Below are 24,686 nucleotides of genomic sequence, written 5' to 3'. Positions count from 1 at the left end.
GTTTTAAGGCGTAAAGGGAAAGGGCCACCGCACCAAAGAAAAGAACCTCTCGTACAACCGGATCGTCTAAGCCCTCAGGATAGACTGTTGGTGAGTGTCTTGGAGCGTTCGGCGTTGAATGATGTTCTTGGAAAGATGCAGCCAGACAAGCTCCCTGCCGATGACTGGGTATCTCGTCTGGCCCGAAGATTTTGGCCAACTTAGCCTGTCGTATTCTGTTTCCTTGATATTGAAAGCATAAAATTAGTCCCCATGGCCACCTTCGTGGGGGAAATCCCGCTCGCCAGAGCTATCAAATCATTCTAGAATAGACAAAGCCTCTGAGACAATGGGAAGCTCTTACTGTAAGCCCGCTGATTTATGCGGTTCTGAAGCATTTTTCGCCTCTTTTGGTTCGACACCCCTGACCAGTCATCCTGAATGTCCTCTTGACTGGTCTGGCCGGCGAATGTATCGGGAGCGATACGCAGGAACATGGGTATGGATCTCGGCCGATAGTTGCTAGATGTGAACACTGGGTGTCGGGGAGCAGCCGCTTGACCAACACCGTGATTACCAGGAACGAAAATGAGGAAGCCGCGTGCATAGAAGGGCAAGATGGTGCCGACATGATGGAGAATGGATGCAATATTCGAGAGTGTGAGAGTGGGCACTCACCCAGCCGGCTTTCGGACGAATGACGGCGGGAGACGGTCGGCCGTTGATTGGTCAATCCGAAGACCATACACAACCTCCACCGAACAGGGGCATAAGCGACTCGCATTACCATCTTCTCCACCACGATCCTCAGCCTCGTTCCTGTAGTACGAGGTATTCGTATTGATATTTCGCGGTGACTTCTGGCGCAATGAGCTGCCTTGTTGCATCCGTGCTGACAGATCAGAACAATGCTCCGGCCTGTTATGCCTGTTATTCCATCAGAAGCCTCGCAGTCCGCCCGAACTCGGCACTTCTCTCATCCGGCAGTCTCACCCAAAAACCCAATATAAGGACAGCAGAGCGCCGCAAATAGAGAAGAAACTTAGCTCGCCAGACGGGTGTTGAGAAGGGGGGATAAGGAAAAGCAACCAAAACGTCAGAATGGCCATCCCAACGGAAACAGCAGCGACAAGCTCAACTTCTGCTCCTTCATCACTCCATGGTAAGGTAGCTGTGGTCACTGGCGGTTCTCGAGGGGTACGTGCACGTCTTCTGTTTCCCCATGAGGCGCTAATCCATTTGACCTGCACATGATCTGACACTCTGGGATATTTCGGAAAGATCGGTGCTGGCATCGCGCTTCAATTTGCCCGCAAAGGCATCGCCGCCATAGCAATCACATACGCCACCAACCTCAAAGCGGCCGAGGAGACCTTGTCCAAATGCCGCTCCATTTCCCCGACTTTGAAAACAGTCGCCATCCAAGCCGATGTTCTTGATCCGTCCATTGGTCCGAATCTTATTCCAAAGGTGCTCAAAGGGCTAGAAACAGACAGGATCGACATCGTCGTCAACAACGCCGCCCTTGTCAATGATCTGAGTCTGCTCCAGCCTTTCGGGAACACAACCGTCGACGCTTTTGGAAAGACAATGCAGGGCAATGTTTTTGCGCCCATCAGCATTATCAACTCGGCATTGCCTCACTTTCCGCCAAAAGGGGGTAGAGTGATAAACATCTCGAGCGTTGCAAGCAAGCTCGCCAATGCTGATCCAATCTTGACGTACGGGGCATCCAAAGCCGCGCTGGACAGCATCACACGATCCCTGGCCAATGTCTTGGGCATCTCGACTGGGGCAACATTCAACAGTGTATCCGTGGGAGCAACTACCACGGATACAGTGCAGGCGGCGATCCAACAATTTGGGGAAACGTTTGTTGAGGACACGACCAAGCTAATGACGGCCGAAAAGAGATTTGGGGAGCCCGACGATATCGCCTTCGTGGTTGGATTTCTAGCAAGTGAAGAAGCAAGATGGATCAACGGAGCCCACATCATGGCAAATGGGGGATATAAGGAACTGTTGGCTCTGCAGGGATAGAGGACCTCAAGGCAATCAACAGAAGCAAGCTCAGACATGCACGATAGCTAGAAACAAGAGCAGACTGTTATCAAGAGACTTTCTTGATCATCGTCCGTGCCTTGTAATCAGACAGTAGCACAAAACCCTGCTTCCTCTCTACCCGGCCGTAGGCTTCGTATTGTTCAGGATTTCCGACGAGAACGTGGCCAGTTTTGTTGAGCATGACAACAGGACGCCTCTGAAATACTCGAGCGTTGAGACGTATTGACAGGTAATGGCTGCAGGGAAATCACCAGAGGTATGTCGCTCCGGGGTCACGTTGGGCGCTTGGCCGTGTCGTGTCTTCAGTGCAAAGGAGCGTTTCTTGCGTAGCAGCGGCTCAAAAATAGCAGGCCTCGGGGGTTTTCTATTCTGATCATTGGAGTCCAAAATGGCATCTGGTTGTTGGTCGATCGTGGCACAGGATATGCCCAGGCCTTCTCCAGTATCAGTCAACGGCTGATCGAGGATATTTACCGCAGCATGTAGTCGGCGCCTGGAGCAGCTTTGGGATTGTGGTGTAATTTCGGACTCAAAAGCATCTGACCATGGCCTTGCATTTCTAACGGGCAACACCCCTTTGGACAATAGCATGTCACAAAGCGGAGATTCGTTGCCCATTCTCTTACAGTACTGACCCCAGCTGTTCAGGTACTCCTCTGGTTCAGTGGCACACAGACGATCGACCCACTCGTGCAAATGAATGACTGAAGCAAGGGCGGAAGTCTCCATTGCAGCAGCTGACTGAATACCAGGACCGTGTGATCAGTGAAGGATCAGTATGTTCAAGAAGGGTGAGAGTGCTGCTGTCGTGAAGATGTAGGCCGTACTGGTTGAGAGTGTTTGATACGCTGAAAGTGTCGAGGGCTGTTGACGTAGTGTGTAGTTTTAGCAGTTATGATGAGTGATCGAAACAGACTAAGAGATGTAACGAACAGAACTATAGTGAACATATGACGACTGATATTGGACAGTAAGATGCTGGACTGGCCAAAGAGCAGGAGTTGAGGAGGACGAAGAATCTGAGATGAGTTTGATATGGAAGGAAGGCTGTCTGCAGCAAACTGGCAGCTTCGAGGAATGAAGAGATGGAAGGCAAGAACGGTGGGGCCAACGAAACAAGAAGCGCAGTCGAAGATGAGAATTTTTGATCAATCGGAGTGGCAACCAAACAGTGCTGTCCTGGTCCAGGACACTTCCAACGTGACGTGCTCCCTTTGTGTGAAGCCGGAGAGTATAGAGTACAAAATCCAGAAGTACACATACCTTTGCGATGGAGCCAGAAAGCTACAGTCGTCCCAGCTTCCATCTGGCAATGCGCGACTGTACATCCTCCCATGGTATTTGCCTGACCTTTTTCCCACTCAAGTCTTCCCCCTCTTGGATGACCACGGTCGGTGCGCCAGTGCCGTGGCCTCTGTTGTCCACCTTACCGGTGAATATTTGCGTGGCCACTCGTCTCAAATCAGCGACTGTAAGAGCATCGATTTTTTCGCACATTTCCTTGACACCGACTTTTCGTCCATGAACCTGAACTTGCCGGCCAAGGTCCTCCAGTTCAACCAGCCTCGACTCAAGGTTCATCAGAAGGCTAAACCGCAGCTGGTTTTTGGCTCGATTGACTTCGGCAAGGTTCAAACTGGAGAAGCCGGATTCTAACGTGAGCGCTTGTAGTTCACGGCAAATCACGTCCACCATATGACCGACTCGACCGGGTTCACAAGCCCCGGCAATACCGAAGAGACCACTATCGGTATAGCTGTGGTTGAAAGCCACACAGCTCTCGACCCATCCGTGCTGATTGAGAACATTGGTGTATAGTCGAGAATACATTCCTTTACCGGGCCCGCCAGCCGAAAATGACCCACCACCACCAAGCAGAGTCTGAAGCGTAGCCTGAGCATAGATATCTTCTGAAGAAATGGGCAAGCCTTCAAACGCGACATGAACGTAAGAGAGGGGGATCGTGAATTTGTTTGGTGGTGGAGGTAGCGTTGGGAGCGCGAGATAGCCCCCCGTGTAATGGGATGGCATCGCGAGAAGAGATTCTGGAGGCGATTGAATTAGAGATGGGTCGAGAGGTGCTACAGTTGCTTGGTGAGGCGCTGAGGTGGAGAAGCTGTTGAAACCAGGAATCTTGGATAAAAGCCTGCTGGCGGGAGATTGTGGTGGAAGTGGTTGTTGTGTATTTGGCTGCTGCGAGCTTGACTCGGCCGTTTGCGACGTATTCTGTGAGAGCGATGGTCTTTCAGATTTTACCATATCTCCAAAGTATTTTTCCGTCAAACGAACCGCTTCCTCGTGGGGAATACCGGCGAAAGCGACCACTATCCGCTCCGGCTTGTAGAAAACACTTCGATATTTCTCAACAAGCTCTCTTGTGATGTAAGGCAATTTCTCTCGAGGACACAAAAGAGGATGGCCTAATGTGTTGTCCTTGTACGCGGCCATGTGCAATAGTTCGGGAATGATCAGATCTGGCTTGGCCCATATTTCCTGGATCTCATACTCGGCGGTTTCCAGTTGTTGTGCCACCTCTTCATCTGTGATCAAAGGGTCTCGAATTGTTTCGGCGAGCAGGGCGATAGTGTCGGGGACGCTGGCATTAAATGTTGCGGACTGATACATCAGAGCTTCCCTGGAAGAAGCACATTGAATGTTTCCTCCTAGCGATTCCAACGCCTCCAACATCTGGTCTGCGGTCCTTGACTTTGTCGACTTGAAGGCTAGACGGTCCACGATATGACTGACACCTCGAAGAGAGTCGTCCTCGTATCGTGAACCAGCATCGAGGTAGACGCCAACGCCCGAGAACGGACCCGGGAGTGATTCTGTAGCGACTCGAATGCCATTTGGCAACTGTGTAATGTGATCTAGTTCAACAGGGTCCTGAGAAGATGCGGTGGTCAGACAAACCCGACTTGCTTATCAAGGAGCGGAGGTGCGTACGTACTTTGTGCATGGGATCTCTGACGGTAGCATAGTTCCTCACCGCGGGCCTTGAAGCCTTGGTAGATAGCCTGGCATTGCGCAGAGCCCTGACCGCTGCAGTGCGCATGCTGGCGATGATGGGAGGATGACGAGGGAATAACAAGGCTGGACGAAGGTCGCTTTTGCCCAGTTTAAAACGATCATGAAAATAATGTCCGCAGGCAAATTGAGCAAGATGTTTGAGCCACCTGTGCACCACCTGTGGAGGATTTTGTGGAGATGGAGACGCAGCGACACGATAGGCTCAACGTACGACGTAGTGGTTCTCCAAGCAATGTGCTCTAGTAAGGCTGTCACCTCAGTCTGACGATAGCAGGAGGGTACGCGGTGAGCAGAAGCACCAGAGGATAGATAGACAGCGCGACTAACTAATCGAGATAGAGATCGAGAGGCGATCGTGGGAGGAACCAGAAGCTGTGGGTGCCTGTGGTGCCCTGTGGTCAGCCCCGGGGAAGCCGTTGGTGCTTCTAGGCGACCCTCAGCCCGTAGGCGACCCTAGGTGACCCTGATATGCTCGATGACATCGTTGGCCGCCGCCTCAGTCCGCTTGTTATGCCCCGTACCTAGAGAAAGGAGTTACTTATTATTGTTATGATTCTTCCCGATGCTCGTGGGGACTTTTGTATCCCTGTCCACTCCTCTCATTGTCTCGAGTATCCCGCGAGAATTCAATGTTCACGTCTATATACCTACCTGAATCATTGTTCTGTTGCTCCCTGAATTATAGGCGCCTTTCCGCCAATTGAAGTTGCCCTGAATTCAAGTTGGGGAACACGAACCACTCCCCCTAAAAGTGCTTGGTTCCAGTTTGGTTCCAACAACATCCTGGTCCCTCCCTGCGGTGGCCTTTTCCACTCACTCTCAGACCCTGCCTGTCGGATTGCGGGCGCATCCTACATCATATTATCCACCATCTATTGACCAAAGTTACCTGGCCCTTTGCTCTGCTTCCTTTGCTGGAGTTTTGAGTCTCGAGCCCGCGCCTCAACGAAGGCGCATCTTGCCTCAAGCCAATCGAGAGTCTCGATACGAAAGAGCGATAGACTGGGCTGTTGCTGCTTACTGCCGCCGTTGCCGCCTGTTCCTGTAGGGCAGTGTTCCTACCCTCAAATCACCTGCCTTGGCCCTGTCTGGGAATCCAGCCTCAACCCGTGCACTCCTCCTTCACGTTATTGCCCATGATCTCGCCGTCCGCCGCTGTTACCCCCCCGGCTACCGAACCGAGTGTCAACAGAACCACGTCTGCAAGGCGCCGGGGTTTGAGCTATCTGCGTGCTCTTTCACACAATCGTTCATCGGGTGGAACGAGCCCGAACGAGCCCTCCCGTTCGCCTAGACACTATTTCCAGAGGTCACTCAGTTACAACGACAATCGACCAGATCCTGTAACGAGTCGACGACGGAGCACGTCTCGCCCAAACGAACCTACCACCTTCCTCTCCTCAGACCCGCGTCAGGTTGGGACAAGGAGCCCCTCGCCCCGAGTCGAGCAGGAACCGCCTACAGATCAAGTGGAACACACGAGTCCGGAGGATATGGCGAGACATCGGTCATCCACGTCAAGGAGGACTGCCAGCAATAACCCTCAGGCCGATGCCTCAGCCGCAGAGGCGTCAGATTCCGTCCCGAGACCTGCCCAAGCAAGAGGCAATAACAAGACTCCTTCGGGGACAAAAGGAGAGACACAGGAAGGGGAAGCGAAGCAACATTTACCTACTATTCGCTTCTTCCCTCACCAGGAAATCAGGAACGGGAGACCTTCGCTGAACTTCTCCCCAATCTCGCGGACCTTACCCAACGAGCACTCCATCATAAGAGTCGGTCGCTATTCTGAGCGGGAAGGGGTCCCTGCGGCCAATCCTACTGGACCCTCTGACGCTCCTGTTGGCTTCAAGTCAAAGGTCGTCAGTCGAAAACATTGCGAGTTCAGTTTTCTTGATGGTCAATGGCAGATCAAGGACGTTGCATCTTCCTCTGGTACCTTTTTGAACCACATCAGGCTGAGTCAACCAAATACCGAGTCGAGACTATTCCCGATCAAAGATGGCGACATTGTCCAGTTAGGCATTGACTTCCGTGGCGGAGAGGAAATGATCTTTCGCTGCGTCAAAATTCGCATTGAATGCAACCGTGCCTGGCAAAAGAAACCAAATAATTTCAAGTGAGGCACATCTTCTTGAGAGCTCGTTGGCAGAAACTGACTTAATTTACAGCAAAAGCAGGCATCAGCAACTGCAAAGTCTCGCGAAGGACCAGCCCTCTGCAGACACCAACAGTGGCGAATGTTCGATTTGTCTGGGTTCTGTCTTGGTAGGCCCCTCGAGACCCATCGAGTCTCTCTTGTTAACAACGTTCGCAGCCTTGTCAAGCGTTGTTTGTCGCCCCATGCGCCCATGTCTGGCATTATAAATGCATTCGACCCCTACTCGAAGGCAAAAACAGTGTCTATCCGCAATTCCAATGTCCAAATTGCAGAGCTTATTCAGACCTGACCGCCGATGTCGACCTTGCTCAATCCGACATAGACGAATGGATGGAAAATACTGATGATCCAGAGAACCAAACCGCCGAGGCCAGTGCCGATGCTACGCTGGAAGCAAATCATGCCTCAGATGCCCATATCAACGGTCAAGTAACAGGCGAACCAGAGTCTGCCAATGCAACCGTGCCAACTACAACCGTAAATGGCGATGACACTCGAATGGACATGGACTCCGAAAACCCTCCCGTCACTATATCTCAGTCCCGAACCACTGATGCTCCGGCAACTCCCAATACGTCGGGGCTTTTGGCCCGCAGGCAAGCCACCAACCCGCGTTCATCCGAGCTTTCAATGAGCGGTAACATCGACATGCCTGATCAACCGGTTGAGGAAGAGATGCAGGTTCAGCTCGAACAGCAACGTACCCACACGCAAACACCGGATCCCGATCAAGTCGTTGTTGCAGAAGGACCATTAACGCCCAGGAATGATGCAGGACCCTTTGTTTTTGACGGTAGTGCTGGCAGGTCCGATGCGAGACAGCTAATGGTACCTGGAATGGTGGATGTTGCTGATGGAAATCGTTCGTCTTGAATCTGTCGAAGTCCGGGTCTGATGCAGCTTCTGGAGAATCTTATAGAAGCAGGTTGTAGAAGCATGGAGGTGATGGTGCAGGATCTGCGATGGAACATGAAGACAGGGTCATGACACCACAAACATGAATCGGCGGGACCAAGGAGGCGGATCCCGCGCACTGGGCCAGGGATCAGTGTTTTCAAAAACTCGGTGATAGCGTTATTCTTGAGCGGGTTATCTGTAGTATCCATGACGAAGTATACTTGTCGTTGTCCACGTTGAGTTCCAGCAGATGCTGCATTGTGTACGGATGCGAGCTATTGATTTATATCGGATATTATATTTTTCCCTGTCCTCTGCGTAAGAAGTTGTTGAGATGGAGAGAGATCGAGCGATATACCCTCTTTTCCCCCGATATATTTCTTGCAAAACCGGTACGGCGGCGGCTTGTGGGTGGTGGTCAGGTTGGAGTCCTGGGCATTACATTTACACCCGAGGAAACATCTCCTGTATTCTCCTCTATATTGTAGATTAGATTCCTTGTTCTAGTACAACTGGCTCCTAATGCCCTCGAGCCTGAACTTGACATCCTTCAACACCTTCGTTTTCGGTTCCCACTCGTCAAACTGCTCGAGGAGCTGTCTCGCCTCGTCTCTCAGTTCCTTCTTGACAATATCCTCCTCGAGGATCCCGCGCATGGCGAAGGGCAGGATGTACGGATTCGTCGTGTTCGTACCGCTGATGCTACTCCCACTACCGCTGCCGCTACCGCTGGCGCTGGCGCTGGTACTGCTGGTGGGAAGTGCCTGGCGCTTCGAGCTGGATATTGCAACGTCCTTGGTGGAGGTTGTCTCCAGAGCAAAGGCGATGGCGAGACGGTACACGGCATCATCTTCGTATAATCTCGAATGGCCTTCTCCCGTGTATAGCGACCCCGCTAGAGGCGTCGAGAGTTCTCTGATGAGTCCGTGATCCGGCACACCCACGTTTCTCAACTTCAATACAAACCCGACAAGATTACTCAGAAAGTTGGGAGCGTGGATTCTCGAGTCGATCGAGACCGCGCGGTAGATGTGTGGGTGCGTCAAGGGTGCAAAAATCGAGGATTCCATCGACACCAATTGATCGTCGATGCTCCCCACAAAGGTGACTTTCACCCCGAATTTCAGGCATTCGGCGATAGCAGCCATGTAGTCTTTGGAAACTTTGGAGTTGGGGTCTGTGAATTCGAACAATTCCCCCGCGGAACCCGTTATCCAGGGGGATTTGTAGTCCTGGAAAGGACCCATATTCACGCCTGCCATGGCGCAGACGCCGACGCGAGCAGTTGGCGCGAGACAGCCAAAATGGATCAGTTTGGACACGAGCATCATCGCTACAGGGACGCCTTGGGAATGAGCTGCGATCATGACGAAGTCGGACCTTCGGATCTCGTCGATCCAGTTCAGGAGGAGTTTCCACAACAGCTCGACACGTTCGGCAATTCGTCCTTCACCTTCCAAGGCTGCCGTCTTGACTTCGCAGTCATAACCTTGAGATTTGGTGTATCTGCGAATGTTTTTGGCAGCCTTTTCGGCGAATTTGATGCTGGTGCCCGTGGGCTGACCTAGAATTGATCGGACCATGGGACTTGGGAAATAGCCGTGAACACCAATTGCTAAAGCGTTTCTAATTCGAGGTGGCTCCTTCAGTAGAGAGAGTTGTCTCGGTTGATCAGATTCCTTGGTGTAGTAGAGGAGACGCGCGAGTTGCTGGAGAAGTGAGGGTTGTTCTTCGTAGGTGAGAGTGTCATTGAGATGGGGAAGGAGCAGATTGGGGTCCTCATGTCCTTTCTTCGACGGCACGGGAGACGCCGGCCGAGGTGTTGAGGGGGCTTTGGCAGGTTCTCGTGCAGTGGCTGTAGCATTGGATGATGTGGCTTTGGTAGTCAGAGGTTCCTCCTTCGTAGGGATGGCCTTCTTCTGAGCTGTGGGGATGCGCTTTTCCTCTGTCGCCGGCTGCTGCTTGACTTCGGGGGCTTTCTTTCCTGCTGTCTTCTTTGACTGCTCTTCTTGAGCCGATGGCACTACCTTGGGTTTCGCACTGTCGTCCTGTAGGCTGATGGAGGCTCGTTTAGGCCGAGCCTGAGATGGTGTGTTTGATATCGCAATTTCCCCGACATGAGGGTCCGTCCCTGATATTGCAGATGCAGTAGACGCAGGGCGCTTCTTTTCTCGAGACCAAAATACCCATCCTGCCGACTTTGATCCGTCGCCTGGAAGTTGTGGCGGTGGGGAGGTTTCAAGGGAAGAAGCTTGCGAGCCCTCCTTTGCCTTGGGCGTTTTGGGTGGTGGTATGTCGAGGCTGTCAGTCCCCGCCTTCGTCAATCCTGTAGTCTCGACCCTTTGCACATTGCTGGCCTGCGGTGGCTCTGACGGAGGCTCTGGTTGCTTAGTCGGTCCACTACCGGGTTGATCACCGCTGCTCCACATTTGATACCAACTTCGTTTGTTGTTGGTAGCCGCAGGGGAATTCGATTGCTCTTGCACTTGCTGCGGGGATTTAATGGAATTCGTATCTGTATCGACTGCAGGAGGGATACTGGACTCTGTCACGGGCTTGGGAGGTGGTGGTTGTGTTTCGGCGGGTTTTGCTGCATTGCCGTCTCTTCTGCCTAACCAGCTCATCCACATGCTTTGTGACTCTTGTGCCTGCTGCGGATTTGCAGGGGGTTGCGAGATCTCCGGTGTTGGCTCGGTAACTACCTCTTGCTGAACAGGACTGGTATCCGTCTTCTCCGGTCTCTGTTGGCCATTTGCAGCAGGCTTGGATGCATTTCCGGCGTCCCTGGTCTTAGAGGGCAACTCTATCTGTGAGTCCTTTTTACCTGATGAGGTGGCAGCTTCTGGAGTGGCATTGACGAGAGTGGTAGTGGCATCTATAGGAAGGGAGCGGTTCGATGTGGATTTTCCCAGGGCCATTGCTAAAGAGGGCGATCTCTGGGACCTTATCTTCTCTTTTGGTGGTAAAGGCACCTCCGTGGCTGTAGTCGTGGTGGAAGATGGGGCCGCCGTGGAGGATGTTGAGGCGGAAGAGACGCTTTCGCGGTGCGTCTGGGTTAGGGGAGGAGCCTTGCGCGGCCAGGTTCGAGCGAGCCATGACTGTTCAGTCTATCAGCAATCTGGACATCCCGTTGACCAAGAAGCCTGATTACCGATCTTTGATCTTGTTTGGGGGTCGAAGGGCTTGAGGCAGGAGGGGTGTCTGGGGGAAGAGGCACGCTGGCAGCCTGCTGAGCCTGCTCTTGAGGCGATGACTCTGAGCGCGATTCTGGAGTGGGATTGGTCTTTTGCCGCTTCAATGGTCTCGCGGGGGCCATTGCGGGAGATTGTGGTGATAACTATGGCCTCAACATGGGATGGACAGGAGTGGAACGTTGTGAAAGCAGTGGATTGCAGGTGGGAAGCGTGTATGTATCGACCAGGTAAGTAGGAAGGCTGAGGTTGGAGAACCTGATGCTGATGAGGCTGCGCTACGTCACATGCTGGTGGATGTTGTGGGCGCTGGCTCGCGGGTTATTCTGGCTGCCGCATCGACCAACCAGTCGTTGTCCCTCGTGCTCTGCTTCACGGGGGATTGGGGCACAACGCGGATTATTCACACAGATCAGCCATGACTACGAACATAATTAAGGGATGGAGAGTATGGAACCATGCTTTAAGCGGTGTCCCAGAAGGCAAGGAGAAGCCTTGCCAGCTAGGGCCGAGGACAGATCTCTGGCCTGTACGGAATCATTCAGACGAAAGACCATTCAAGCAAACCCTACCGCGTTATACGAGTCCCCTCAAACGCCCTTTAGTTAATAATGTTCTCTAATTAATACAAGCTGTGTTTGTCGGATGGCAGGTACCTAGGTATGCACAATAGTACATGGTACAATAGCGTCATCCTGCGATCAAATGTCGGTCAATCTGGCTCCCCGCGGCTCAACTGCGGCATGCAAAGAAAAATTGTTGTGGGGCACTGAAGAACGCACCGCAACACATAGATCTCGTATTCCAGTACACCTAATCCCAGCGAAGACTACGCCGAAGAAGCAGTCGTCGAAGACTTCAGGTACATGTAGAACATGGCGAAAACTTCAAAGATCAAGAAGGATCCCACAGGTGAGCCGCTCTAAGCCTTTCGTACACAATCCCCAGACTCGCACGCGCACAATCATCCTCACACGAAAAGTACGTAGCGAACCCGAGATCCCGCGCCTCAAAGCGAGCCACCTCCCCTTCCATCGACGTCGATAAATCCATCAGAGACGCCCCGCGCGCTTCGGACGCCACGCCAATCCTGGCCGCCCGCCCAAACAGCGGCATCACCAAAGCAAAGAAAAAGCAAAAGCCTCTTTCCCGCGGGCAACGGCGCAGACATGAAAAAGGGTTGGCCAGGGCAGAGATGGTGCAGGATCAACATGCGAGAAAGATTGAAGATGCGTCGCAGCGATTGAAGAAGAGGCGCGAGAGGAAGGGTATGTGGGAGGAAGTCAACGGGACGAACAACAAGTTTGTCACATTAATGGCAGCGATTGGTGATGATGCGGAGCAGAATGGGGAGGAGGACGGGTGGGAGGATGAGGATAACATGGAAGAGGTCGACATCGAGGGTGGCCGGGTTAAGGATATTGAAAACTCGGCGACAACCATCTCAAAGACGAAGCTGGTCGTGGTCGACCGGACAGCGCCCGCTGCGGCTGCACCGCGAGCACCGACGACTGCAACGCAGGAAGAGGAGGATGAAGCCGACAAAATAACATAACGCTACAGAACCTTCCCATTGACGATGTCGTCCAACCACTGCCCGTATCATTATTTCTTGGGCCGCAGATGCGTGAGCATCCGTTCAATTTCGACCAATTGCTGGCCGCTGGCCTTGTCCCGGAGCAACTCGAGCGCATTCACATCCTTGGCCTTTACGGCCTCCTCCCCGGCCTTCACGACCATGCCACACTTGACCCACATCTCAATCCTCTCCGAAGGCTGGAGGTTGGTACATTTTGGAATGAATGATGAGGCAAGGCGAGTATTGCCTGCTCCGAGGACTTCGTTATAAAAGGGCTAACGCAGGAAATCAGATCAGCGACACAACAACTCTTCGAGGGACAAAGTAGAAGACTTACCTCCCACCCGATCGGTGACTTCTTGCTCTTAGCAATTTCCTCGACCTCGCCCCAGAGACGGGCTGCAGTCAATGCCCGAAGTCGAATCCACCACCATGTCTTCTCCGGCACCCGGAAGTCGCCCTGGACTTTGGTCGCTCGCTTGCTGTATCCCGATTGGATCAGGCGGAACATGGTCTCGTTGATGCTCAATCCCACGTAGCTTCCGCTGCCGTCGTTGATGTCCTTGTCGAAGGCTTCCTGCATCTTGAGAAGCTGTGCGGCCTCTGTCAGCGATTTAGCGTGGAACTGAGCCGTGGGATCCTTTGCATCAGTGAGCAATCTGCCAGCCAGCTTGAGCTTGTCGATCACCGCCTGAACCTGCGGTTGTTGCATGGCTTCTTCCAGCAACAAATTACAACCCTCGACGGGCCGGTCATCCTGATAGTACAAGTCCTTGAGCAGTTCTTTGTCGGACGCTCTTGCTGAACTCTCCACGAGTGCTGACGCCACGGGCTTGTCGCTGATGGTGCGGAGGAAAGTTGCGAGCGGCAGTTTCTTTTTCAATTCCAGCAACACGAAGAATACCAAGTCGGTGTCCCCAGACTCAATTGCTTTATTGAGTGCGATTTCGTCCTCTTCCATGTTGAGTAGTAAAGGAACCTGTTTCCCCGCTCTAGGTTCATGATTTAACAATGTCGTTGCAAGATGACTTCGTCCTTCGTCGTAGGCCGCCCGTGCAATGGCTTCAAAGGAGATTCCATGTTTGCCACGCAATCGCTCCACTACAATCTCTCGAACAGCATCGTCATCTGCAGGTGACCCTCGGACTTTCTGGCTAGCCCAATGCACATAGATCTTGCTAGGAGGAAGATGCAGGAACTCCGACAACTTGATCGCAAGGAGGTACTCTCGTCGATGGACCAGCCGTGCTATCAACCGTTCCGGCGTCAGTCTGACGTATTGTTCATAGGTCATGTAGAGGCCGATGCGGTAGTCTCGAACGGCATTCAACACTCTCAGATCCTCGCACATGTCGACGAACTCGTCGCTGCTGTACAGGTCGAGCACTGACTTGCCAAACGAAGCGGCACGCAGCAGCTGTTTCTGAAGACTGTGGTTGAACTCGTGACCCGCAGCCCGGATGCATGTTTCGACAGCATCTGGCAGATTCGGTTTGATCCGCTGGATGTTCTCGTCGGCTTTGGGCGACTTTTTCTCCAGCAGCTCGATTGAATCAAGAAGTACCGCGGCCGCCGATGTCGAACCCAGCTTGAACACTTCTTCTAGGGGATCGGGCACCTTGTGCAAGAACTCACACGCCTCGTTCGTAATCAATCGGACACCGTCAATATCGGGAACGACATGAACCTGGTCATCGTAGTAGTATTTGACGGCAGCACCATTAGGACCAACCATGTGGATCTCGTCTTCCCAAGCCAGGATGACTGAATCGTTTCCACACCAATATATCTGCTTTGGCGTAGTCTTCGCTTTTGAGTCGTATTCGCTGTACTTGTTTTGAAAGTCACTGCCGACGACCCAAACTTTGCCGTCCTCGGTGAACAATGCTGCAAATCGCCCGTTAGGAGAGACGCTGACATGCTTGAACGGGCCGTCTGATAGTCCTCGATCTTCGGCTTCGGTGACATCCACGACATAAACTGTCTTATCTATTGCGAGTAGTACCTCGACAGACCGAGACAGGGTGTATGCCGGTGGAATGAGGGACCAGGAGTGCACTTCTCCCTCCGGTGCTTGAGCAAGCAGTCTTGGTCTGGGTTCGTCAAACGATGAGACAGCTACCAACGAGTTGTTGGAAAGCAGAGCGACGAATCCGTGCGACCAAAAGCGGCAAGAGACGACACCAAATTCCTCTGCACCGTGTCCGAGCGAAAAGGGTTGAAAGTCGCCATGAAGCTCGAAGTAGCAGTGGACAGTGCCATCCTCGGTTACGACCAAGAGCTTCTCATCGTCCGACCATCCGAGGCCTTTGATTACGCCTTTCTCCCAGTTGATGTTGCTGATGAGCTTGCCGGACGAGGAATAAATGTCGATGGTCGGCTTGGTTGATTGACCGGTTCGATACCGTGCAATCTTGGTCGTGTCTCGCCATAGCGCTACAACCGTCAGCTCCGGAAAATCCAGGTAGTGATGGAGAGTTACCTAGCGCGCCACCATACGGTGCACCTGCTACGAGGTAGTTCTCAAGTTCGAGATCCTGGTCAAAAATTGACTCGTACAATGGCACCTTTCGGTAGAACTGGTCGCCAACTATCTCCCAGCCAGCCCTGGGATTGTTGCTTGTCATGAGGTCAGGCAGTCCATGGGAATAACAGGCGATCTGATCTTGATGGCATGGATGAGAGACTCGGAGGAAGAAGATGGAGGCATCCAGTTGTTGTCCGTTGCTGGCCAATGATATGAGACTTTGGCTCGGCCAAGTTTCCTTCCTTCGAGGCTCTGGAGTCAACCTCAACCTGCTCCTCCTCGCGCTCACTACATCTTCCTCGTGTCACCATTGCCAGACATACAGGGAGCCTCGTCAGATAGTAGTCACTCCAAGGACTGCTTTGAAAAGCCGACATGCATATACTACTGCATACCTAGGCTCTGCGGACCCCGGCAAACATGGATTCAGCAAAAGCGTTCCTGGACCATGTTGACGATCTTACAGACCTTGAGCTGGCTGTCCTTCTCAGCCTCGTTGCCCAGCACCCTTGTATGGTGGTGGCCAGGGATGATCTACTGGATGATCTGGCGTCCGAGCTTGCATTGGTGGGCTTCACTACAAAGTGCTCAACCCCGACTAATGTTCGTGCAGATTGCCAGAGACATGTTCAGTCTCTCGTATATCATCCTTGATCGACACGATTTACAGTCTATCGAGACCTTTGGCGCTGCGGTTTTGGATGACGATAACAACGAATATGATGATATCACTCACGAGCCAGACATTGATATGGAGGGTGTTCGTACCGGCTTCTACTCCATATCTAGTCACTTGTCTAACCTTGTTTAGTCGGGCATGCTCCATTCAAAGCTTGCCTCTGTGAATTTCGGCGCAGGATCTTCGAACCTTGTGGATCACCAGAAACTGGACACAAGGAGAGTTGTCAATGTTATCATCGCCAAGGACTTCAACCTCGCGCCCGAAGACGTGCAGATCCAGGCTCTCGAGGTACGCCTTTTCCATTGAGCACACTTCTTGTACTGATCAAGCTGTAGCTTGTCAGGAGGCGGAGGATGTTCAGTCGAACAACCGTACATGCAGCACCTACGGTTTTCCTGCTGCTTCCACTTGTTGCTGCCTCTTCTAAGCATATCCGATTGAACAAACACCTTGTAAGTACGACCCATTCTTCCTTCGCATAAGCTCATCTTTGCAGAACGACCGAATATTTATGTCCCACTCCCACTCTCCAGAAGATGGGTTTCCAAATCTCGAAGAGCTAGACGACGCAGCCAATTCCGAAGACCACGACTCCACTTATTCCTATTCTCGTTCTCCGAATAGGAGACGGCAGCAAATGATTGCGAATCGCCGAATCGACGCAAAGGTAGTTTTTGCCCCGCTTACTTCTTGAGTGTCTAATTGTATATTCAGTTAATCGAACAGCTTCGTGCCCAAGGCCAGGCTGCGACCATCACTCCGGAAATTCGAAGGTATTTACAGGATGTTGTGGCATTCCTTCGGATGGAGCGGGGTGTTGACGGTGGTATATCGCCGTATGCAACGACGCTTTTCCTCGCCCTAGCAAAGTCAGTGCCTGGACTAAGCAACATGAATGTCATCCTAATCTGGCTTCTAGATACCTTGCTCCTTTCCACGGAATTGACTATGTTACACCATCATTGGTCGCCCTGGCGGCGAAGAAGATATACCCTCATCGAATCATTATGGCCACTCCCGGTCGCGAACGGAGCACTCAGTATGGGACTGACTTAGCGTCTGCACGAGACCTCTTGGACGGCTTAGATCCAGATAAAGTTATCCAGAATGTTCTCGATACAGTTGAATGCCCGACATGAAAAACGTGCTGAGGCAGCTTAGAACATACTGATGAAAGCGTCGCCTGGAGCAAACACAAGTTGGTGAGTGCTATGTCTCTGGCCAGATTTATTGATGCTTTGGCTGACAGTCCAGTGCACCTTGCTGGGGAATTTTGATTCCTCTCCCTCATCATCTGATCCACTGTCTATGATCGCAGCCGGGTATCTCACTTGTACTACGAACCTGGCTTTCATGCAGATTGTTGTTTGATTCATCTTAGTGGACAACCCCATACCGTCCTCGATCCATTCATTCGAGCAGCAGATGCCTTGTCTACTCAAACACCCTGAAGCTATTCATGCTCAGAAGATTCAGGGACCGCAACTCCCAGATCCATTGGGTCCAGACAGCTCATAAAAAAGCAAACATCAGATAATACGATGCGTGAAGTTGTAAGAACGTTCACTCAGATGGAAGGACCAGCTAAGGTCCCAAAGAGTCAACGTGGCAGCGAGTATCCATGGATAAAGACTTCCATGATGCTCGATTCAGGAGATTGCCAACGCCAGTGAACAAAGACCATATCTGGCTCAATGTTGTTTACTAGGAAGGCAATGGTACAATCGACGGTTATTCATATGCAGACGGACGAGGGAAAGGGACGAATGTGAGTAGGATCTCGAAACAGGACGCAGATCACGAGGAGATCTCTGTGCTTCCGTGGCTGCTAGGTTCTCTGTGCACGCCTCTCTTCGACGCATCGCTTCGGCAAATAAAAAGGGTGGATGCACATAGTACTATCTCATAGCTGGATGTGCTCTTTCAGCTGTTCTGTGCCCCTATCTATCGTAGCACCTGCCCAAAGTCTGTCCATATGAGTGCTGTGTAGATATGCTCGCCGAGTCCCCGTGCCATGGTTTGTCATCAAAGTACTTTTGAACCTTCTGATGGAGCCCTCATCGCCACAATCACCACACCGTGCAGCAGGACGAATCAAAAGCTCATCATGCTCTTAAACCTGTGTTCAAATGCTCGTTTCGTCACGGTTGCATTTGGCGCAAAGATCTCAAAGGCATGGGGCACGCCCGGGTATAGATGGAATTCCACCTCGATATCCTCCAGCGCGAGCCTCCTGGCGTACTCAATGTCCTCGTCACGGAAGATATCCAAGCCGCCTGTGTCGATGTACGTGGGCGGTAGATCCGCGAGAGACTTGGCGCGGGCGGGGGCGCAGTAGTAGGGGACGTCGGCGTCGGGTTTGCCTGCCTTGTCGGCGCCCAGAAGCGCGGTCCAGCCGGTGATGTTGTCCTCGACTTTCCAGAACGCGAACGGCTCGAGGCGCGCGTTGGGGATGCAATTGCGGTCGTCGAGCATGGGGTAGATGAGGATCTGCTTTGCGAGGGGCGGGGAGAGGTTCCTGTCGCGCGCCATGAGGGCCACGCCTGCGGCGATGCCTCCGCCCGCGGATTCTCCAAAGACGGCAATGCGGGCAGGGTCGACGTTGAAGGAGGCGGCGTTCTGCGACAGCCAGACCAGGCCGGCGTAGCAGTCCTCGACCAGATTCGTGCCCGACGACTCCGGGGCCACGCGGTACTCGACGCTGAAGATCGGCACGCCCGTCTGCTGGACTTCCCAGGCGATCCCCTGGGATGACATTCTCACCGAGCCTAAGATCATGCCGCCGCCATGGCAGTGCAGGATGGCCGGGCCGGGCGTCGTCTCGGACGACGTAGACGTCCCTTTCTTGAAGAAGCTGAACACGGGCAACGTCACGCCTGCGGGTGTGGTGATGCTGTGTTCCTGCCGCTCCACGTCGGGGGCTGCGGGCATGGCATCCTTGAACAGCGTAATGGCCGCCTCCATGCTTTGACGGCGAGCTTCGATGTCGTGCACGGCTGGCTTCGGCCGGGCGGCAAGCATGGGGATTAGGGGCTCAAAGGCCTTGAAATATTCGGGGTCGTACTTGAGAGGCATGTTTGTTGTAATTCCCGCCTGTGTCTCTGACTGATCTGTCTCAACCTTTTTCCCCCTACACAGCAAGGATCTCAAAATGACTGATATCTTACTTCTGGTTAGATATGCGGGGGGAAACAAAGTGGACGTCCGCTGTTGACCCCGTTTGTGATCCGATCACGGATGATATATGGTCCCTTGTAATCTGCAAGAAATCTATCTCGTCTCGTATCTAGAGGGGCTGACAATGGATCGTGAACATTCAGTACTTTATCTGGAGAAATGAATGGGGATTGGCCGGTTCGGGAACTTTCAACCTTGGTCCGTCCGTAGCCTCGGCCACTGGACTTTGACCCGGTCGTTTCTTTTTCTCAGTAGGAGTTTTAAGTCACACAGCTCGGAAACGGCGTGGCCGGATTGGACGACGATTGCAGTTGAGGTCCAGAAGGATCGCGCCAATACTTGTACCCTAAAACTATTTCACCTTTTATGCATGTCGTCTACGAGTCAAGCACATCTCGTCGTCCATCTTTATGCACCGGGGGAGGATTGCTCCGCGGATTGAGGGCCGGGCGAACACCAGTGCCCGAGGTACGGACTCTATGCTCCGTTCCTCCGGATTTACAAACTTCCTCCCCTTGCGGGGATCCTGCAACGGCGTATGCTGGCTGACAAAGGACCAGATGGAGGAGGAGGACGAGCCTTGCCCACTATTACCACCACTATTATCAGGGGGTAGCCTTATTCCATTGCTACTTCCGGGGAAAAAGGGATCAGAGCCTTGTCCCCAATACTTTCATCCTGCTGTCGTTTTCCCTGTAAGAAGATCCATTCCACCCTTCCTGGGCTCCTGTCGTTACTACCTTAGGTATTCTTCTGGGGCTCGCGGGGAATTTATGCCTTTGTACGAGGCAGTGCGGTTGATTGCTTGACTGATCGCGCTGCTCTCTTGTGACTCCCCAGGCTGGAAAGTTAGCCGAGGTGTGCATTTGTTTTGTCGTGGAGGGACCTTCCTTGCTTCCTTCACAGTCAACACTTAAGAATTGACCACCATCGTCACAGACCCTCAGACTCCTCATGTCTTGGACTTTGGCTTCCCTCTTCGAGTTGACGACGCTATGCTGCTCAGATTCCTCCTCATAATGCAGACATTGCCTGCAGTATTTGACTCGTGACAAGACTGTATCAGGGGAAGCCCTCTCCTGTGAAATCCCCACGATATGGTTATGTCGTCTTCACACGGATCGGGCAAACTTTTGTCCACAGCACAGCTGGAGCTCGCAATTCATTTGTCTTGAGTGCTGGGACAACAAAAGGATCCGTGTTGATGGCCCAAACCCGCACCATGATACCCAACCGCTGAAAGAAGCATCTTGATCTTTGCAAAACCAAGATCTACCCAGAATGAACTCCAGGATTCTAACGATTTAATTGAACGCCAGCATTGTCGCACATCGGTCACCCAACTTTTCTCGACACTGGACCCAATAAATTTCCGTCGACTGCGCCAGGCTTGTTGTTGCGATGACCAGTCCCAGTTCAGATGTAAAAGGAACCCTGTCATGGGCTCTCCGGTTGCAGAGACCAGGACTCCAGGGCTCTCACGGTGCAGGCCATGCGGCTAAAACCAAGAAAACGTCAAGTGCATCCCCAACCATGGTGTTGTGGCGATCCGTGAAGAACTCCTGATCAATTTGCCATATAGTGTGCTTGAGAACCGCGCCCAAGCGCCGGATCTCCAGAGACTTTCGAAGGCCAAGGATCAACTCGAGAAACTGAGACTGAGGTTGGAGACGGAGAATAAGGAGCTCCAGGAACAAATCTCTGAGACGCCATGAAGATTGCTTCTGCCAAAGAGTTCTTAGCAAAGGACAGAGAAGACCTTAAACACGCACACTTACCAAGGCTCCCATGGTTTAAATACTCGAGGGCAAGACCTGTGGACATGCACGGGAAATGAAACAGCTTGCGACCGAGAAACAACAGCTCGAAAGCAAGAAGATTGAGCAACCAACACTATGCTCTCTGCTTCCTTATCACCGTGGCGGTTGACGGTGCCTTTAACGCTGCGGCGCAAGCCAGTCGGTGCAGAGGTCCACGTTGTCGTGCGGCCAGGGGACCAAAGATGCAGGCCTAGTCTCGCTTCACCGCTCGACATCACAGCTTTTGCACAATGGTTCCTTTGTGCAATTAGCTGAAAATCGCGATAGGGCAGCCAGGTGTTCACAGTTATTTATGCACTGCGCGCAAAAATGACAGGCATGCTACTCCCTAGACTTGTTACCACTTTAAATTAGTGAAAGCTGCGACTTTTTTCTTCTCCTCGAAACGATTCTCGCGGTCTACATTCATACACAGCAGACTTCTCCTTTCGAAGCTTCCTGTATCACAACTCCTGCCACCGAGAAGATACGTCCAGAACAGCCTTCCCAGTTCCCCAGAACCTCCACTTCATTGCCTTCACCACTTAGCAGCCAAAATGTCCGACTACGTGGATCCAGTCTTTTTCGAAATTGTGGCAAGAGACGAGGCTTTTCGATGTGGCGTCCAGGACTTCATTTCACATCACACACCCGCCGCCCTCACGCCCTTCGAACGTGGCGCACTTCATAACTTTGTCTTCAGTTATTACGGCACCAGTCAGAACCTACAATCGCAACGCCTAATCCTGACGCTGCACGACATGTACAATCTACAAGGACTCATGGATACGGCTGTGCTCGACAATATCCGCGTCAACATCCACACACATGACACTATGGGTTCAGCACTCAGTTCTGTTCCATATTCGAGCATTCCAGGTCAGCCTGCAGCGCTCCCGATGGCTCATGGCAATCAGATCTTTCATGGTACACAGCCCGGCCCTGTGATTGCTGCCACACCACATCCAGGAGTGCAACCAAGCGCAAGCACGAACTCTCTCCTCAGGTGCCACCCAGCCAACCTTGAGCACACGATCACCATCGCACACAGAGAAAAAGGCTGGGCATTTGAGTGCGACGCGTGTGGGCATGGAATCGTTTACCGTGGCGAATTTGCGCGCCACATGAAGGACGGCCTGGGGCGAGCTGGCTTCAAGGTCGTGAGGGCGGCCCCAGACGAAGAACCCGTCTGGTATGGGATAGACGCCGCAGGGAATGAGTACATGGGGAGGCTTTTGGCAAGGGTGGATGACGAAGATAAAAAGCCTCAACGAATTGGGTCCCCTTGCGGCCCACTCCTCGCCGCCTCTCGAAGGCAAAAGCAGATGGACGATGCCAATTGAGAGAGGCGGCGAGGATGACATTGACGATGTCAAGAGTTGAAGAAGGACGGCGCTGTCACTGTAACAGAGAACACGAGGATGAGAACTGAGAGCAAAGCGTGGCGAAGCAGCTTGGGGGATTGTTTGAGACTGTAGCAGTCGCCAAATACAAGTCATTCAACGATGTTGTGTTGTGCTTGAATAGCTCACTGGCTCTATCAAGCTTGGATACCTACGAGGTACCATTTGACGATTCATTTTCAGGTCTTCACAGCCTTGTCATTGCAGTTGCGTATGCTTCACCGTATCATATTTCAGCCTCGTCGATCTCGTTGCTGCCCCCCATCTCCCGATGCTTTGTCGCCATACTAGATGTTCACGAAATGATGCACGCTCATCCTCACTCCCTTTAATGATGTGTCTTGTCCTGTACCATGCATATCCGTCAATGGACAGCCATCGTCAGCCTCCCGATATGGCTGCCAATATCTTGTGTCAATGCGTTTTTCGGCGGTGACGGTGATCTCCCATACGACAGCGACGTCCTGAAGCAGCAGGAGTCCCTCTTTGGGCTTTGTCCAGACTACGCGAACTATGCTCGTCATATACAGTAAGCGGATCGGTGTTTCAAGCTCGAAGATCGAATTGCTGACTTTCCTGCGCAGCAAACCTCTCAGCGATGGACCTCTACAACTCCCGTTCCAAAGACCACACCCGAGCTGCCGCAAGTTCTCCTCGCCCGCGGTCGAGCAAGTCATAATGGACCTCTACCCGCGATTCAAAGATGCCGATCTCGCGCAGATCTTTCAGAACGCGTTTCCAAACACCCTCGACACGACGGTGCTGTGGCACGTGGATGGAGAAAAGAGACACGCTCCCCCGCCACGGTTACTGCGGGACAGGGACAGATGGCAAGGCGCACACTCGTTCATCGTGACGGGGGACATCAACGCGGAATGGCTGAGAGACTCGACGAACCAACTGGCTCAATATCAACTCCTCGCCAAATCCGCCCCGGACATATCGAACCTCATCCTCGGAGCGATCAACACCCAGGCCGAATTTGTGATATCTTCACCTTACTGCAACGCATTCCAGCCCCCGGACCCGTCGCGTCTGGCTCCCGTTCATTCAGGCCAAGACGATATTGTCCACCCGGCCTACGAACCCACGGTTGTGTTTGAATGCAAATACGAGCTCGACAGCCTGGCGGCGTTTCTGAAGTTGACAAACGAATACCACGCATCCACGGGCTCCACGGCGTTTTTGACGACTCGGTGGTTCAAAGCGCTCGACGCCCTTTTGCGGGTCCTGGACGCGCAGGCTCAACCGACCTTCAACCCCCAAACAGGATGGTACGAACGAAATGAATACACATTCAACCGCGTCACGCGCATCGGGACCGAGACACTCAACCTGGAAGGAACAGGAAACCCGTTGGCCGATGGGACGGGCTTGATTCGTTCCGCGTTTCGGCCCTCGGACGACGCTACGATCTTTGGGTTCCTCATCCCCGCCAACGCAATGATGTCGGTCGAACTGTCTCGCGCGGCGAAGATGCTCAGATCCGCGGCCGCGGCGGCCTCTTCTTCACGAGGAGGAGAACCCCAAGCGACGCAAATGGCCCAAGTCGCAGAGGACCTCGCCGCGCGCGCAGAGACCATCAAGGATGGAATCTACAAGCACGCCGTGGTCACGCACCCGGAATTCGGCCAAGTCTTCGCCTACGAGGTCGACGGCTACGGCTCGCATCTGCTCATGGACGACGCCAACATCCCGTCCCTTTTAGCTCTTCCTCTTCTGGGCTTCGTCCACGCCGACGACGAAATCTACCAAAACACCCGCCGCATGATCCTCACCCAGCGCGGGAACCCGTACTATCTCTCCGGTGGGAAATTCCAGGGCATAGGCGGCCCGCACATCGGCCTGCGCAACGCCTGGCCCATGTCCGTCATCGTGCAGGCCATGACCTCGACCTCCGACGCCGAGATCCTCGAGTGTCTGGACAAAGTCAAGAACGTCAGCGTTCTTGGCCTGATCAACGAGTCCGTCGACGTCAATCGCGGTGTCAAGCGTGGAGGCGGCGGCGAGGGTATGACGCGCAGCTGGTTCGCCTGGGCGAACAGCGTCTTTGCCCAGGCTGTGCTGTGGCTCGCCGAGCACAAGCCCGCGCTTGTCCTCAAGGAGGACGACGATGGGAGCCCTCCCAAGGGGTATCGTGTCGGCGTTGGGTGGGTGGAATATTCTGTGTGATGACATAGATAGGCATTGTATTTTT

The 24,686-nt window shown here is 52.9% G+C and overlaps 12 protein-coding genes across 12 annotated transcripts; 6 read left to right on the top strand and 6 right to left on the bottom strand.

Moving 5' to 3' along the window:
• Positions 1 to 1,080: 1,080 nt before the first annotated feature.
• On the top strand, positions 1,081 to 2,019 carry Z520_00682 (uncharacterized protein; the record flags this gene model as incomplete). The annotated part of the gene is made up of 2 exons (XM_016771202.1): positions 1,081 to 1,176; positions 1,261 to 2,019. The coding sequence occupies 2 exons, from the start codon at positions 1,081 to 1,083 to the stop codon at positions 2,017 to 2,019; spliced, it is 855 nt and encodes a 284-aa protein (XP_016638112.1).
• Positions 2,020 to 2,157: 138 nt separating this feature from the next.
• Z520_00681 (uncharacterized protein) lies at positions 2,158 to 2,772 on the bottom strand (the record flags this gene model as incomplete). The annotated part of the gene is made up of 1 exon (XM_016771201.1): positions 2,158 to 2,772. The coding sequence occupies one exon, from the start codon at positions 2,770 to 2,772 to the stop codon at positions 2,158 to 2,160; it is 615 nt and encodes a 204-aa protein (XP_016638111.1).
• Positions 2,773 to 3,327: 555 nt separating this feature from the next.
• On the bottom strand, positions 3,328 to 5,098 carry Z520_00680 (uncharacterized protein; the record flags this gene model as incomplete). The annotated part of the gene is made up of 2 exons (XM_016771200.1): positions 3,328 to 4,929; positions 4,994 to 5,098. 2 exons carry the CDS (start codon positions 5,096 to 5,098, stop codon positions 3,328 to 3,330), a joined length of 1,707 nt encoding a protein of 568 aa, XP_016638110.1.
• A 1,111-nt stretch (positions 5,099 to 6,209) lies between these two features.
• Z520_00679 (uncharacterized protein) lies at positions 6,210 to 8,107 on the top strand (the record flags this gene model as incomplete). The annotated part of the gene is made up of 3 exons (XM_016771199.1): positions 6,210 to 7,192; positions 7,245 to 7,341; positions 7,391 to 8,107. The coding sequence occupies 3 exons, from the start codon at positions 6,210 to 6,212 to the stop codon at positions 8,105 to 8,107; spliced, it is 1,797 nt and encodes a 598-aa protein (XP_016638109.1).
• A 527-nt stretch (positions 8,108 to 8,634) lies between these two features.
• On the bottom strand, positions 8,635 to 11,447 carry Z520_00678 (uncharacterized protein; the record flags this gene model as incomplete). The annotated part of the gene is made up of 2 exons (XM_016771198.1): positions 8,635 to 11,229; positions 11,283 to 11,447. The coding sequence occupies 2 exons, from the start codon at positions 11,445 to 11,447 to the stop codon at positions 8,635 to 8,637; spliced, it is 2,760 nt and encodes a 919-aa protein (XP_016638108.1).
• Positions 11,448 to 12,197: 750 nt separating this feature from the next.
• Positions 12,198 to 12,877, top strand: Z520_00677 (uncharacterized protein; the record flags this gene model as incomplete). The annotated part of the gene is made up of 2 exons (XM_016771197.1): positions 12,198 to 12,234; positions 12,312 to 12,877. The coding sequence occupies 2 exons, from the start codon at positions 12,198 to 12,200 to the stop codon at positions 12,875 to 12,877; spliced, it is 603 nt and encodes a 200-aa protein (XP_016638107.1).
• A 50-nt stretch (positions 12,878 to 12,927) lies between these two features.
• Z520_00676 (uncharacterized protein) lies at positions 12,928 to 15,528 on the bottom strand (the record flags this gene model as incomplete). Its single annotated transcript, XM_016771196.1, has 3 exons — positions 12,928 to 13,176; positions 13,239 to 15,337; positions 15,384 to 15,528. The coding sequence occupies 3 exons, from the start codon at positions 15,526 to 15,528 to the stop codon at positions 12,928 to 12,930; spliced, it is 2,493 nt and encodes an 830-aa protein (XP_016638106.1).
• A 320-nt stretch (positions 15,529 to 15,848) lies between these two features.
• Positions 15,849 to 17,249, top strand: Z520_00675 (uncharacterized protein; the record flags this gene model as incomplete). Its single annotated transcript, XM_016771195.1, has 7 exons — positions 15,849 to 15,995; positions 16,042 to 16,216; positions 16,286 to 16,398; positions 16,446 to 16,562; positions 16,607 to 16,780; positions 16,825 to 16,979; positions 17,030 to 17,249. 7 exons carry the CDS (start codon positions 15,849 to 15,851, stop codon positions 17,247 to 17,249), a joined length of 1,101 nt encoding a protein of 366 aa, XP_016638105.1.
• A 955-nt stretch (positions 17,250 to 18,204) lies between these two features.
• Positions 18,205 to 19,185, bottom strand: Z520_00674 (uncharacterized protein; the record flags this gene model as incomplete). Its single annotated transcript, XM_016771194.1, has 1 exon — positions 18,205 to 19,185. The coding sequence occupies one exon, from the start codon at positions 19,183 to 19,185 to the stop codon at positions 18,205 to 18,207; it is 981 nt and encodes a 326-aa protein (XP_016638104.1).
• Positions 19,186 to 20,765: 1,580 nt separating this feature from the next.
• Z520_00673 (uncharacterized protein) lies at positions 20,766 to 21,077 on the bottom strand (the record flags this gene model as incomplete). The annotated part of the gene is made up of 2 exons (XM_016771193.1): positions 20,766 to 21,011; positions 21,066 to 21,077. The coding sequence occupies 2 exons, from the start codon at positions 21,075 to 21,077 to the stop codon at positions 20,766 to 20,768; spliced, it is 258 nt and encodes an 85-aa protein (XP_016638103.1).
• Positions 21,078 to 21,643: 566 nt separating this feature from the next.
• On the top strand, positions 21,644 to 22,429 carry Z520_00672 (uncharacterized protein; the record flags this gene model as incomplete). Its single annotated transcript, XM_016771192.1, has 1 exon — positions 21,644 to 22,429. One exon carries the CDS (start codon positions 21,644 to 21,646, stop codon positions 22,427 to 22,429), a length of 786 nt encoding a protein of 261 aa, XP_016638102.1.
• A 413-nt stretch (positions 22,430 to 22,842) lies between these two features.
• Positions 22,843 to 24,661, top strand: Z520_00671 (uncharacterized protein; the record flags this gene model as incomplete). The annotated part of the gene is made up of 2 exons (XM_016771191.1): positions 22,843 to 23,018; positions 23,074 to 24,661. The coding sequence occupies 2 exons, from the start codon at positions 22,843 to 22,845 to the stop codon at positions 24,659 to 24,661; spliced, it is 1,764 nt and encodes a 587-aa protein (XP_016638101.1).
• Between the last annotated feature and the right edge of the window lie 25 nt (positions 24,662 to 24,686).

The sequence above is a fragment of the Fonsecaea multimorphosa genome, assembly GCF_000836435.1.
Source record: "Fonsecaea multimorphosa CBS 102226 unplaced genomic scaffold supercont1.1, whole genome shotgun sequence".
NCBI lineage: Eukaryota > Fungi > Ascomycota > Eurotiomycetes > Chaetothyriales > Herpotrichiellaceae > Fonsecaea > Fonsecaea multimorphosa.
Note: the sequence above shows the minus strand (reverse complement) of the source record. Positions and strands in the feature narration are given on the sequence as shown.